Here is a 15,473-nt window from a genome sequence, read left to right as displayed (position 1 = left end):
GGTTTCTTATTTACTTTTTTTATACTTTTAAGATGCATACAGTTAATCTTTTTATGCAAATTCAACTAATTTCTATCCCTCTGGCACACACTCACTGCATTTAATGAATAAGACATAATTTCTGAACAGTTTAAGTTTTTGTTAGATACAGAGTTCAAGTCTGCAAAAGTAGTGGAGTCATATTGTTGCTTCAGTCGTAGTGTGATATTTATTCCACATTTTTCTACCTGAACAGGAAGTTACCTAATGTGCTATCACAACCACTCAGTGTTGCATCAGATTTAGGGATTATATTGTGGCTTTCCTTAACTTCAAATTGCATTTCAGTCAGTTCTATTTAGAGATGTGTGGTGATCACTAACTTTTTCTATTGAATCTGTCTGGTTGATGTCAACAATCAAACCACCTGGAGGAACCTAGAGTTTTGGGAAACTGTTTGAGTTATTAAAACATTATCAGTGAGCCAGAGCTTATTTGCATATTTGCGCCTAGTTTTCCGGTTTTACTCCAACTAAAACAAAATGTTGGATAAAAATAAACAATCAAATTTTTCAACTTTAAAAACTTTAAAATGGTAAGCAAATTAATGCTTGCTTTAATTATTAGCCATTCATCCATATTGGTTTGGTCAGTTTTTTGGTCACCCCCAAAAAATCCACGAGTTATTCTGAGCACCCACCTCCCAGTCAGGAACCCCACCCAGCCAGCTACACATCTGCAGCACCCACCAGTTCCCCCCAGTCTGCAGTCCGGCACCTCCTCGTTCTTCTCTCTCTACCATTAGGGCTAATTTCCCTGCTGCCAGTGATCTTGTCCTCGCCATCCGCTGTGCAGCATTACGGATAAATGTTTTGTTACCATGGCACCAGGTGCTGGTTGCCCTTGGTAGCTCCTTTGGCTGGCCGGCCCGTGATTATTATGCCTTTCATAACCAGCAATTACAAAAAAAGCCTACCTCTCCGAGCCTACAAAATACATAATGGCCTACAATAACACATAATTGCTGTAATTGTGGTTGTCATTACACCTCCATCAGCCACTCGTATGGAGGCCTCTGGCTGTGGAGCGTATACTGTCACCAACAAAGAAACACAAAGGAGGAGTTCACGGACCGGATAGCGAGTACAAGCAGAAAAGAGACAAATGATGGCTGTTGTCTGATGACTCTTACTCCTTCACATTGATTTATTATTATTTCACCATAATTTATTCATCGTTTCTATGCAGAGGGTTCTTTGGAAAAATAAATTTTTTACTCCACTAAATTACACCCAGTGCAACTACAATTAATAAACCTATCCCTTGCTGATTAAAAAAACCACAAAATTAACACATTAGCTGGCATTAAAATGTCACAAACTCAGTTTAGGTGGAATCCATAGGCGACTTTGTGATCGCCAAGTAAAAGATAAACTGTTTTTTTTTTTCTTTTAAATCTGCAAAGATTCTCTAAGTCAGATTTTTTTTCTTTTTTTTTTTAGATATTAGCATTACACTCATGTTAAGAGCTTGAATTAACTGTTGTGAAAAGTGTCTCTAATGTCTTTTTTTACTTAACAAATAGTGATCAAATTCTTCCTAGTTTGTTGGAAGAAGTTGCTCTATGAAGCATGTTTTTATCCCGCTATATATTTTCAGCATTCATTGGCAGAACTGAGATAAAACTAAGTCCTTGGAAAAGATGCACACAGGATGGCTTCTCTCATTCCTATACATATATCTCAGCTTTTCTTCTCCAGATGTCATGAACAATTATGAGTAAAATAAACTTTTTGCCAATTTCCTGCTGTCTAATCGTGCACGTCCTCCATTGTTTCAGTCTGTCCTTGACATTTTTTGTGGACAGAAGAGACTTCTTTCCTGCAATTCACACCTACCTGCTGTCAGTGCTTTGCAAGCTTTGCGTTGGCAGCAACAACTTCCACAGGAGGAAATGATCCCAGAGCTGTCTGGAGGCTTTCCTTTTTCACTGCAACTGAACTCTTTGGTTTAAAGTTCTTTGTGATCTAGAACAAAAACGTTGATTTGCAACATTATTGCAGCGGTTTTGTGCATGTACGAGGCAATTTTAATGCAAACCCAAGATAATTGCATGCTTGTTAGCAACCATTGCCAATCTGTCTGCTATGTTGATTTAAATAATTATTTCGGGTGGAGTCCTTTACAGGGTCACTGTGCTCATCATATGACTAATCTATGCTGAAAATAAGTTAGATGATCATTATTGGACAAACTACAGTAAAACTGAGTTTGCAAATTTGCAATGAATTAATTTTACCGCAAAGCACAAGAACCAGAAGTTGTATAGGTTGCAAAATGCATTCTCTACCTATTCATTAACGTTTGACTTAGAATATATGATGACCTTTTCTCAGAACTGTGAACATTATATAAAGATGGTAAATCAGCATCAAAACTTGCCTGTGTAGACTCAGGCAGGTACTGAGAAAGTCTCAGAGAAACACAAAGGAAAAGCAACTCTGCAGAACTATAGTTAGATGAAAATTTGAGCAGTTAAATTAGCCCCAGTGCTTAATCACTGGTCAGGTTTTCTTATTTATTTCTTAACAGATTCAGCTTGAATAACCCATACATATCCATGTACTCAAAGCTTGTCTCTATCAAATTAAACTAGTCGGTTTCCAAAGGTGCCATTATTAAACTGGACTGACTTGAGTGGGCTATTGGTTCAGTTTGTGATCCTCTGCAAAGCAAACCCTGCCCCCCTGTGGACAAGAGCACACACTGTCAGGGATTTGAGGTTGCAAAACACTCCTCAGAGAGTCTCGTGTCAGAACCATGTGATCACTGATACTACAAGACCAACACCAGCAGCAAGGTGTTGGTTGCAGGTGTGTCTATTTGAGAATTACAATGATATGCAGATATTTCTGCTGAAGCAGAGATTTATGCACTAAGCATATATTAAGCAAGAAAAATTTGTACATCTGCTTCACAAAAAGAATAAGACTAAGAACATTTCTTAGTAGAAAATGTCTTTCTTTCATATTTCTTAAGTTTATAAGGAAAAGCTTAGTCTGTTTTGTTGGACCACAGATGGAGAGAGTGTGTGACTTTTGTAGGATTTCTCAGGTGGAGATAACACCTGAGTCTGTGCTGGTCGGCAATCCAGAGAGGTAATTTCAAGCCTCAGTCATATTGTGTAACAGTGCTCGTTCTCACACACTGATAAGGGACTGTGCGTGTGTAATGATGTGTGTCCTAGACGCCTGGTCAGAGAGATAATGCAGTGATGGATTTCTTTCATCTGACCATTGTCGAACATTTTCCCTCACCTCTGCTGCTCACACACACACACACACACACACACGCATCTTCAAATTTCCATGCATGTTTGTGTGCACATGCATGCTTTCTTCGCTCAGAGCGGGTATTCCTCGAGCTTCATTCTCATGTTAACCTGCCGCCGGATCTGCAAAGTGCTGATAAAGCTCCCTCTGCATGTTGAAAGGCTCTTTCTGTACATATTGTTCGGAAGTGGCAGAAAGCTGAAAGTGACTTGTCAAATTGTCAGCTATACCCTCCGTTTGTTCCTCCTCCTTTCCATATGTTCCTTTTTTGTAATAATTTATAACATGTTCTATTTGTGAGTGTACAAATGTGTGCTGCATCCACACCAACAGAGTGTCCATGTTGGAGTCGATCATGATGTTTTCAGTTTTGTAGTAATTGTGCATTTCTCACCACAGAATATACTCACTATCAATATTTCTGCTTCTTTTTGTTCTTTTTTGACATACTTGAAACATTAATAAAATGTCAAAGGTATCATGAGTGAATAACAAAAACAATTTTTAAATTATTAAGGGAAAAAGCTATCCAAACCACCTTGACCCTGTGTAAAAATATAACAACCCCATTCGTAAATAATGACTTAACTGATGAACCACAACCTGGCCTGATTACCTCTCAGATTAATTGAATCAATAAATCACCTAACTAGAACTAGAACTTTCTTGACAATGTGAAGCAGATAAAACTGTCTTAAAAAGTAGGAACATCATGCTGTGATCTAAAGAAATTCATCAAAATTAAAGAAATCAATCTGCAAAGGGATACAAATTAATTCATAAGATTTCAGGACTAGAATGTGTCTTATAGTAACAAAGCATTGAATAGTTATGAACCTTCTTATGAGACACTGGCCTGCCAAAAATACCCATATACTTATTCAAGCTCTAATAAAAACCATAAAACCATGCTCACATTTCCCCCCAAATATTTTGATTACCATTCAGATTTTAAAAAAAATTGATACTGAGGAGAGATAAGTGAATTTTTCTGGGTGGAAGTTGTATATATGTGAAAACAATAGCAGAGCAGGTAAACAGCCAATCCTAGTGGTAGTCATGCTTTAGGAACTCAACGACTTACAACTATTGATTGAACCATAAATTCTTGTAAAACACTTGTCATAATCTTTATTAATGAATCCCTTGTCGACTGAAGCTAAACTATGCTGTCTGTTTTGAGTTTTCAGCAGAAGATGATGTCAGTCTTTCTTTGACCATTGAAAAAATTTAACTTATTATCTGGGGTAAATATTAGCTCCTCTAATCCACACTATATTTCATGATTAACCCAGCAGTCTAAATAAAATCTAACCCAATAAATAAGTTATTTTCCTGAAATCTTTTCAGTTGTTTAATCATAAAATAATATTTTTTCTTCCCAGACTATTATAAGATTCTCTTTGTATGTGCAATTGAGTGAAAATAGCAAGGTTTCACAACATTGACACAAAACAGTAAAGTAAAATAAATGTAAAACATGCATAGACAAAAGCACCTCTCATCATGTACAAGATAACAAGTTAAGATGCTGCATTTTTGTCATTGCCAAAAATGGAAACAGGCTGAAAGAATTCCTCTTTTTTCTGAGTGTATTTAGGATTGCATTTGTGTATATTTTATTATTTGGTTAAAAGGTGCCAATATGTTCTTCAACAAAGTAACAGAAACATATTTTCCCATGTTCTTCTATAAATTCTGGATTGTTTCTCATTGTTGCTCTTTCTCTTCTAGAAAGGCATTTGTTTTTGAGCCTCAGCTTCCTCAGTCTGAGTGCAGGTGTCTGTTATCGGTGTCCTCCAATACTTCCCAAGACTAGACTGATACTTTCTTTTATTCCATTTTGGAGAGAAGAGACTGAAGCTGTTCACTTGGAGAAAAAGAGTTGGCTCTTTATGAAATGTTGGAAAATCCAATATATCGACTGGAGCAGCGAGAGGAGAGAAAAAACTAAACAAAGGGGAAGGAAAGAACACAAAGAAAGAGGGAGAAAAGAAGAGGACTATTTTCTGTGCGGTCCCTCAGCTCCCTTAGGGATGATCTGATTTACTGTCAAATGTGCAGCTGGATTATCAATATTCTGAGCCAAGATCCTCAATCTATCCTCACATCCAGCAGAGCTGTGGTATCTGAGATGTTCAAATAAAACAGGAAAAGCAAACAGAGCAGAGGCTGTTTGTCTTGTTCGTGTCTGTGAACCCACCAAAGACAGACTCCGAGTGTTTCTCTGTCCCGAGAATTAGAGGAGGGGAAAAAAAAGAGGCCTCCAATTTTCCACTCGAGCAGATTTCAATTTCCACACTCATCCCCCTCCGTGACTCCAGCCTCCCTTTGTTCACGACAACATTTAGGCTGCTGGGATGAAAGAGACTGTTTCTCAATCATTTTTTTCCCATCAAATGGAGTAACCGCATGTGTTTGGAAGCAGCTTCAGGATACAAATGAATTAGGAGTAACTGGAAGCCTGCACCATCATCTGTATTTTCATTTTTGCCAAATGCTTTACTAGACAAAGGAGCAGAAACACCATGGATGAGAAGATAAAAATTAGCTATATTTTTATTGATGCATTTTAACTTGTAAGATTAAAAATGAACAAAACTTGACTGACAGAGAAGTTGTTGGCTTAAAATGCAAACTCAAAATTTGCTTCTGCTGAGGAAAAAAAATACTTCATATCTGCTTGACGATCTGTTTTCACCATGGTTATGAGAACTTAACATGCCATTATGTTGACAGAAATTATTTATTTTAAAGGAAAACAAAACTAAACTATTTACATATATGTTAAAGAAGACAACATATACAATCATTTTAATTTGAGAAGGATATTTTTCCTGTGTTCAGTGGTAATCAATTCTCCTGACTCCAGTTAACTTTGAATGCACTGCAGAGAAAGAACAAAGGATGATGTGATATCAATAGGAAAACAATTTCTGTTTCAGATAAACGTTAAGGATGACTCTGTGCATCCCTACATGGGTATGCAGCACATAAACCTTAAAGCCTTGAGCAAAACACATTATTCGGAGGTGAATGAGGCATGATTAGACTACCTACAAAAAAGGAAAGGAAATGTAAACATCATAAATTTTCCAAAAGGATTTGAATAAATGATAATAAAATCCAGATTTTTCTTCAGCCTGTCTCAGGAAAGAAGTAGCATAGCATTGTAAAATATTATTGTTTATTCACCCCCTTGTTAAGAATGACCAACAACATTGAGGCATTTCAGCCCCATTTCTGTGCTCACCGTTTCTGTGTCAAAATATTAAACGATATCCACATAAATATGCACTGTTAACCATTCCAAGCATGATTTACAAGGTCTTGGCTACAAATCAAGACTATAAAATGTAGTTTTGTTTTCAAAATATTTTAACAAGTAACTCAAAAAATGGTGTATGTTTCCGAAATAGGGAATAGTTTATTTCTAAGTTGAATATTAGAATTGTGTCATTAAATTTACAAACTTTTGAGGAGTAAATTGCTTGATGAATGTGTACAGTATAAAGGCACAGGCATACAATATGATAAATGCAAAATAAACCAGTGGGGTGGAACACTCAATGTTCTTAAAGAATGCTGAAGAATGAATCCCAATCTATGTAACATGGTGCTTTTTGTCTCCAGTAGGAGCAAATATCTATTTGTTTCAATAATAAAGTTAATAAAAGCAGGGAAGCTGAGGTGGATTTAAATTATGTCTTTTACCAACAAAAAAGTATTTAACTGAATTCATCATAATGTAATCTCTTCCAGGTGATGCATCATCATAATAAAACTGTCAGAAACAGAGCAGGAAAAAGTGAGGAAGATAAGCATGGGTGTATGATCTCTCTGTCCTTCATAATGGATCAATAATAAGACTGTCTGTGCAAACTGGATAAACTTCAGTTTATTCCTAATCTCTTGTTTAATATTGCAGATACAAAAAAAAAATATTTTGTGAAAAATTGTAACTACAGCATTAGGTGAATGTAAGTAGATCCTGATCCATCAGCGATTGATCCCATCTTGGTTTTAGATGCAGAGCTATCTAAGGGATCGGAGGTCATGGCTGTCCAGCTTCGTCTTGCTTTGTGAAATTCCTTCAGATCCTTTGATGATGTTCTACTGTATGGAGGGAGAAATATACAAAATCTTTGTTTTTGTTTTTTCTGAGAAACATTTTATAGATCAATGCTCATTTACCCTTATATGGGCACAATCAAGCGCAAACATGATCTTGTGTAGAATATTTTCTGTAAAGAAATAAACATTAACATATTAACATATCAAAGCCAACATTGACAGTCATTCCAAAACCCACAAACACTTTCACAACCTCAGATACATGATCCAAATGCTCATCATGAGTGTAAAAAAGAACACTATGCAAATCATAGTCACTTGTCGGTTAAGCTTAACATATTTTAAATTATGTCTCATTCATTTTATTGGGGAGTGGAACAAGAATATAACCCACGGGATTTTTCTGAATAACTTTGCCTTGTAATGCTATTTGCTTCTTCAAGTTGTGAGAGTTTCCACAAGAATTTTGTTTGCTTAGTTGGTCTTATGCATTTAACTCTCATATCCAACACCATCAGATTTAGGCATTAATATTTATCTTGATAGAGAGACCTAAGAGATTTTGCTCTGATAATTTTTATTAAAATATTTTGTTCTGTCTTAAACCTGTTTTAGTTGCAGATCTTCATCCAAAAGCTTTATGTTCTCACTGTGAGGGCTGAGAAGAACTTTACCTCATCAAGGATTTTGCTTTATCACAGGGCTTGCTTGTTTTGGGAAAATAAACTAGCAAAAGTAGCCAAAATTGTTCCTACCTTACCTGATTTTCCTTAGGTAAAATAAATTAGTCTTAGTTGTGTCATTTCCATCTTTGGTTATTTTATTCTTTGGATATTCTATTTAAACTGTTAAATATTGTGGAAATGTACGAGTACTAAGATAAAATACATCTCTCATCATTATTTAGAATCCTTAATAATAGGTTAAGTTATGTATTTTTTCAAATGGCGAATGTGTCCATCATTATATAGTCTGAATAGGCATGCTGTTAATTAACAGGAGCTTGAATAGAAATTCATTTTCACAGATGAGGACTGTATTCATCTGGAAAACCCAGATAATTATTTTTTTTTATTCTTTGTCTAATTGCAAACATATAAATTGAAGTGACGTTGTTTTAATGCCATGCTTTTTAGCTGATTGTGACTTCATTGTTGCATTTAGAGAAGAGTACCCAAATCCATATTTTACTCATCACAGGTGGTGTACAAGAATAATGACATCCGTCTGGAGTTGTCCCGGATGGCTCGGATTCTGGATCCAAAGATGAAAATCCAAGGTGAGGTGTCCTACCAATGTGAGAACGTGGCCACGTTGGACCCAATCTCCTTTGAGACCCCTGAGGCGTACATCAGCCTCCCCAAGTGGAATACCAAGAGGATGGGATCAATCTCTTTCGACTTCCGCACAACTGAGCCCAATGGACTCATCCTCTTCACTCATGGAAAGCGTCAGGAGCGCAAAGATACTGCTCGCAGCCAGAAAAACACCAAGGTTAGTTTGTGGCCCCTGAAATATATATTTTTTAAATTTTTGCTCCCATTTCTACAATGTTCCTCTCACCATGTCTGCAAATGCAGGATGCTGTAAGACCAAAAAACATTTTGCTTTTCCTTATTGGTGAGTTCTGGTTTTCCTGCACAGGTGGATTTTTTTGCTGTGGAACTCCTTGATGGGAGCCTGTACCTACTATTGGATATGGGCTCAGGAACAATAAAGGTGAAAGCCACCCAGACAAAAGTGAATGATGGAGCATGGTACCATGTGGACATTCAGAGAGATGGACGCTCTGGTAAGCAAACTAGTTGTTTGTAGAAGGGGGAATTGCTCTTGATGAGACAGACTTACTGCCTTTATAATTAAGCACTCAATATATGCCTACATAATATATGCCTACCAATTATTTTGTTTAGTAGGAGCAACCAACCTAGCTTTATCCAAGCCCACTATGTGACCCCTATCAAACTTTATTAGTATTGATAATGTGTGTCCCAGAACTCATCTGTCTGCTGATCTTCATGTTGTTCTGAATGTCAGATAATTGAGGAAATGCCTGTAAGACTAACAGCCCAGGTCCATTGCATCAAATCATTCACATCTACATGTTCAATCTTAATCGTAAACATCTAAGATTAAAATGGTCCGACGTTAACCATTATTTAAAGAAAATCTAAGTTAAAGTGACCAGTGATGTGTACTTGAGTCAGTGACTTAGACTCCAATCACACACTGAAAACTTTTTCAGGAAAGCCATGGCCAGTAAAGTTTCAAATTGGTCATTTTTTTCCCTACCTCTACAGTGCTTCATATTCTTTACTAATTCTAAATATCCTCATAAAATTAGGGCATCACTAATCTTAACCTCTACTTGAGGTTATAAGACAAAAATCTTGACTTTTTCTATCAGCAAAAACTTCCAAAGCACCACAGTGCCTAATATTGAGTTTCTAGCTCTATAAGGTCCAAGGGTAAATCCAAGACATAATGGGGTGGCTTTTAGTCCCAAAGAAGTACTGCACACCTCCATTTAAGCCCCAGAACTAACAGTTGAAAATTCAATGGTTCATGTATCAAATAAGCTAATATTTGGAACACTCAAAGTATTTTCTGCCCACAATATCAGACCAGTGCTCATGTGGAGGGCATAGCACTACATTTTTCTGACGTGTGGCTCCAGCTGTTGTTTTTTGTTAACCTGTCCTATCACTGACTGCCTTAGGCACCATCTCTGTAAACAGCAGACGGACGCCATTTACAGCCAGTGGTGAGAGTGAAATTCTGGACCTGGAGGGAGACATGTATCTGGGAGGCCTTCCAGTTGACCGCTCCAACCTCATTCTGCCCACCGAGCTCTGGACGGCAATGCTCAACTACGGCTACGTCGGGTGCATTCGTGACCTTTTCATTGACGGTCGCAGCAAGGACATTCGTCAGATCGCAGAGGCACAAAATGGTGCCGGTATCAAACCCTCATGCAACAAGCAGCAAGGAAAGCAGTGTGAGAGCTATCCATGCAAAAACCGGGGAGTCTGCAAAGAGGGTTGGAACCGATTCATCTGTGACTGCACTGGCACCGGTTACTGGTCACGTACCTGTGAGAGAGGTAAACTGGGATTTGCATTTTGTGTGCTTTTATGAGAAAACGAGAGCGGATTATAGTTTAAATTAGAGGGAATGTAGTGACACGACAAAAAAATATGGCCAAAAAAGCAGAAGGTGTTAGTTACTTAAACCGCAGTAATGGTCTGAGGTTCAAATTTACACATGTGACATTAAAATTACATGCACCGAGTTCAAAAATACCGTCATCTAATTACAGCAACTCGTCATATGGCTGAATCTAAAACATGACTTGAAATGAGGTGGAGCTGAGGAACACATCCTGACAAGTTTTCCTAAAATAGGATATCCAAATACACATAAAGATAACTGCAATGCAACATTAAAATTAGATGAGATGAAAAGCTTAGCTGATATCGGTAATCCAGTTTTTGTTTTTTGGAGTGCTTGAGTTTTTTCTGATGCTGCTACTCAAGTCAACCTAGAAACAACGGTATTAGCTCCAAACAGAAAAGGAAACCTCTCTGGTTACAATCAAACTATCTATCAATGTCCCTCATCATTGTTAAAATGCCTTGACTTTTTTTATTTTATTTTATTTTTTTACTTTTTTCATTTCAAACCAAATGATGGAATAATATTTTTATATCTACCTTTATGTAAAGAGTATCTCTTTAAAAGGCAGCATATAGTCAGCTAAAAGCTTAAGACAAACAAGTCACCACCTAAATAGTCGTGTTTTGATCTCAATGTTTGGAGGTTGTTTGCATCCTGCTGCTATGCTCTGTATAAAACCTTCTTATTGATGTATTAAACAAGCGAATCATAGATTACAACACACTCTCACCTGAGTAAAAATGTTCTGCTCTCCTTCATCCCTCTGCCTCTTCATAATCTCACCACCGTCCGGCTTTACTGCTGAGCTGACTGCAGACGTTGTCTTCAGAGAGATGTAAATTAATTCCTAATCCGTTTACAGCTGACACACAATTTTTCTGTTCAGCATTGAGTCTCTCCTGAATTCACCACAGTTGTAAAGAAGGTCTTCCCAAGGCCAGGAACCTACTAGGAGGAAAACTTTCATAGTTAATAAACTCCTGTGAACAAACCATTTGGCGCACAACATCCACAGTGCATTGAAAATGCTTTTCTCTTTACATGTTGTCATGTTGCTTATTAAATTAATCTGTTTCCTCAAACTTCTGCTCAAAAACACCCCATTATGACAAAGTGGAAAAGGTTTTTGAGTGTTTTGCAAATTATAGAAATAGAAAATCAAAATATTTTATTTCTTTCTGATAACCAGAGTTTTCACTTGTATCAAAAGGGTTTTTCCGTAACATGGGGCTGAAATTTATCATAGTATCATTATATTTTAACAACATATTGTTTTAGCTGTATTAAATAATGACTGAATAAACAATAACCTATTAGGTTGCTGAATAGAAAAAATAATAAAGAGATCAAAATATCTGAACCAATTAATCCCTTATGAACAGAGTTGGGTTGAGACAAAAACAGGGTGGAGGACAGCAGACTTTACTTGCCACTCCATGTCCAAGAAGTGGACACTAGCTGTGATAGAGCTGTCTCCTATCAGCTCATTCTGCAATTAGTAGTGAGAGAGACATTTTATTAGTTGTGCTTTCAATTCAGCTTCCTTCTTGTAGCAATCCTCTAAACAAGAGGTTATGGTTGTCCTTGAAAGATAACTTTACATTGGCGACGTGTCTTTTTCCATCATATAAATTTTTTTTTTTGAGTAATGCTCTCCACTTTTCTGACATTACATCTTTGCCTTCGTAGCACATCAATACTTTTTTGTTGAGAGGTTGACTCTGCTCCGCCATGCAACACGGCTGAATGAGCACTATTAAGGTGATAACTTAAGGAGCTTGTTGAGTGATTTTATATTTCAGAACAGTACTGTATAAAGGGCATGTTGCATCCTGCATCAGACTATGTTTGACCTGTTTCATGCATGTTCTGTGATGGCTCCAACATAATTAATTATCTTACAACTGATTCCACTTAAGGTAGGTTGGCAGTGGTAAAGAGGCCAAAAGGCACCTAACCACGAGAAACCTCAGTGTGTCAATCAGAGAAAACTGTCCTGTACGCCTGATTAATTTCCTTCTAGTGTTGAGACAATTTATTAAAGATTGATCAAAGATGGAAACCAATACTCACATCCCTAACCTTTCAAATTGTTCACATTTCCTTTAGCATATTAAGTAGCCACTTTCTGATCATATCTCCTAATTGAGTTTTCTTGTTACCCCTGATTTTCCCCATCCAGTAACCTACTGAATAATACTAATACCTCTGACTACCATGATTACTTTGAAAAAGAGAAGATGCATGTCATCATGGGTCAATCTGATTAGAAACATTTTCTAAAAGATTTTAAAAATTTATTTCACTATCAGGAGATATTATTTGCCTTCCATATTTTGATGAGTAGAACCAGTTCCTGTATGTTTTTAATCCTTATTACATTAATCTTAAATAAACTTTGCCCTTCTTTTTCTTTTTTTTCTTAAAGGAAATTAGCTGCACTTTTCTTCTGTCATTATTAATAATTTATGAAACTCCAGGTTTATCTAAAGGGAACCTATTATCAGGATTTTGTTCTTTCTGGCATTACCGATGAGATTTAGCAGTTACCGGATATCCCGATGTCATTTCCTGCTGTATCAGAAAGGATCGGATATTTCCCTGCTTCTTCAGAATCAGATCTGTCATGTCGAGCTGATTTACTCTGGTAATAAAGTGTTAAAGTAGAGCTGAGGATGAGCAGCGGCAGCCAGGCGAACTGTGGAGATGGAGGAACCCATTTGCATTTATATAGAACTGTGCATTTAAAGTGAGCCAAAAGGTGTAGGGGTTACTTTTCAGTCACTGTAGCCATGAGGTGATGCTTGTTTTTACAAAAAGAGAACTTCAGTCATGATAAATTGTTGGTTTCATTTCTGCACTGCGGTATGTTATGCTTTTTGGCCAAGAGTTATTATTATCTAAATCCATTTCAGAAAGACAGTTATATATGGTAATGTCATTCTTTAAAATACATTCGTTTTGACAACCATTATTTCATTTAGATTAAAACCCACACCTCAGTTCATTAGAAAACTTTAGTAATATGACTACATATGATCAATAAAATAAGGATTTTACATGAGAATTTTTATCCTGCTGAAACATATGGCAAGCTATACTGTATCGTATATGTATTTAATACTTCACAGGCGACCTCTTTACAAGAATTACTACTTGTAATGTGTCATGGAGGTAATCATCTTAAGGAAGCCCAGCAGCCTTTGGCTGTTCTGCGTTGTTGGGTCTGGGATCGCTCATCTTCTTCTTGACAATACCTAACCCTAAAACTTTTTCTTATTTAATATTCTTGAAATTGTGAGAAATTTAATTAGGAGTTTTTATTAGTTGACAACCATCAAAATGAACAGAATTAAATTTATTCTGTGTTAAATCTGGATAATATGCAAGTGTTTTCAAATTGAATTAATGGAAATAATAATAATAATAATAATAATAATAATAATAATAATAATAATAATAATAATAATAATAATAATAATAATAATAATAATAGATTATTATTATTTGATACACCTGTAATAAGACACGGTGCATGGAGGTCTTAGATATTTTAAGTATATTAATTGTGTGGACACCCTCTGTCTCCCAAGCAGCTGCGTCCAAGTAAACAAGAAATGTCGGACTTAATCTGACAGGCCACATTGCAGCTGGAACGAGGGTTTAAATAGCAAGGCGACATACACCTTCTCAGTCTCAGCTGCCTTCCTCTACCTACCCTATCTGCAGAAAAAATATGTTGACAAAGAATATGTCAAGTTTTTAATTCAAACCTGATATGAGCCGAATTTTTGTGCAAAACACTTTATAAAGCTTAAATGATTATTTCAAGCTTGATTTTTAACGTTTAAATTTGCAATATGTTTTGGTAATATATTGTGGCAACCCGGGAGATGGACTTTGTCTCCCCCAAGTGGCCTATTGACACCCCTACACCCTACTGATCATGCAGTAAAAGGGAACAAAAGGACATTTAGAGGACACCTAATGCTTCAGCACATTGTTAGATCATTTATCATATTAGATTCTTGTGACACGAACAATAATCACATCTGATTCATTTCAACAGAAGGCCCAAAAAGGAAACTAGCCATGCTGTTCAGCTGGGGACAAACAGCACCAGGAAAAAACTAGAACTTTTAAGATACATTTGTTAAATCCAGGAAACAATAAATAAAATTTCAGTAAAATGTTAATTTAAATAAATGAACTGTATATCAGCCTGTCTTTTGTGTAAATACTACACATCAGACATCACCAAAGAGGATTAGAAAAGTTTTGTTTTGTTTTTTTTTCCTATGTTAGAAGATTTCAAATTCTCCCAAATTCAAGATTTGAAAATGGTATACATTTTTCACTTTTTCTCGTGTTTGTGAGCATTTTATTTGGATTTTATGTGACAGGCATTTTAGCATTAAAAATATTCTGGAACTCTTATTTATAGTAATCTATGGACAATGTCCAAGCTTTATCCCAGACATCTGAATTGTAAGGCTGAACTACCTCCTTGGGATGTCAGCTAGTTTTACAAATGCCTGGTAATTAACCATTTATTTGAGTCAAGTTTATTAGAGCGGGAATGCATTGAAAAGTTGCAGACCAGTGACCCTCAAGAACTGGACATGCTGCTCCCTGTTGTAAGGAAAATGTGAAAATCATCATCCATTTGGTCTCTCTCTCACAGAGGCCTCCATTCTCTCCTATGATGGAAGCATGTACATGAAGGTGGTGATGCCAACTGTCATGCACACCGAGGCTGAAGATGTCTCCCTGCGGTTCCGTTCGCAGCGGGCCTACGGCCTCCTCATGGCCACCACCTCCCAGGACTCAGCCGACACACTGCGGCTCGAGTTGGATGGGAGCCGTGTCAAACTCACAGTCAACCTAGGTATCGTATAACCAGAACACCTG

At 36.7% G+C, this 15,473-nt stretch overlaps 1 protein-coding gene across 1 annotated transcript in view; it reads left to right on the top strand.

Annotated features, from left to right (window-relative positions):
• nrxn3a (neurexin 3a) overlaps positions 1-15,473 on the top strand; it is a 116,285-nt gene that overhangs the window by 57,653 nt on the left and 43,159 nt on the right. Inside the window, 4 exon segments of the mRNA XM_044143735.1 lie at positions 8,586-8,879; positions 9,030-9,177; positions 10,105-10,488; positions 15,247-15,450. Coding sequence (XP_043999670.1) covers positions 8,586-8,879; positions 9,030-9,177; positions 10,105-10,488; positions 15,247-15,450 — 1,030 coding nt within the window.

Source organism: Gambusia affinis, linkage group LG16 (assembly GCF_019740435.1).
Source record: "Gambusia affinis linkage group LG16, SWU_Gaff_1.0, whole genome shotgun sequence".
Taxonomy (NCBI): Eukaryota; Metazoa; Chordata; class Actinopteri; order Cyprinodontiformes; family Poeciliidae; genus Gambusia; species Gambusia affinis.
Note: the sequence above shows the minus strand (reverse complement) of the source record. Positions and strands in the feature narration are given on the sequence as shown.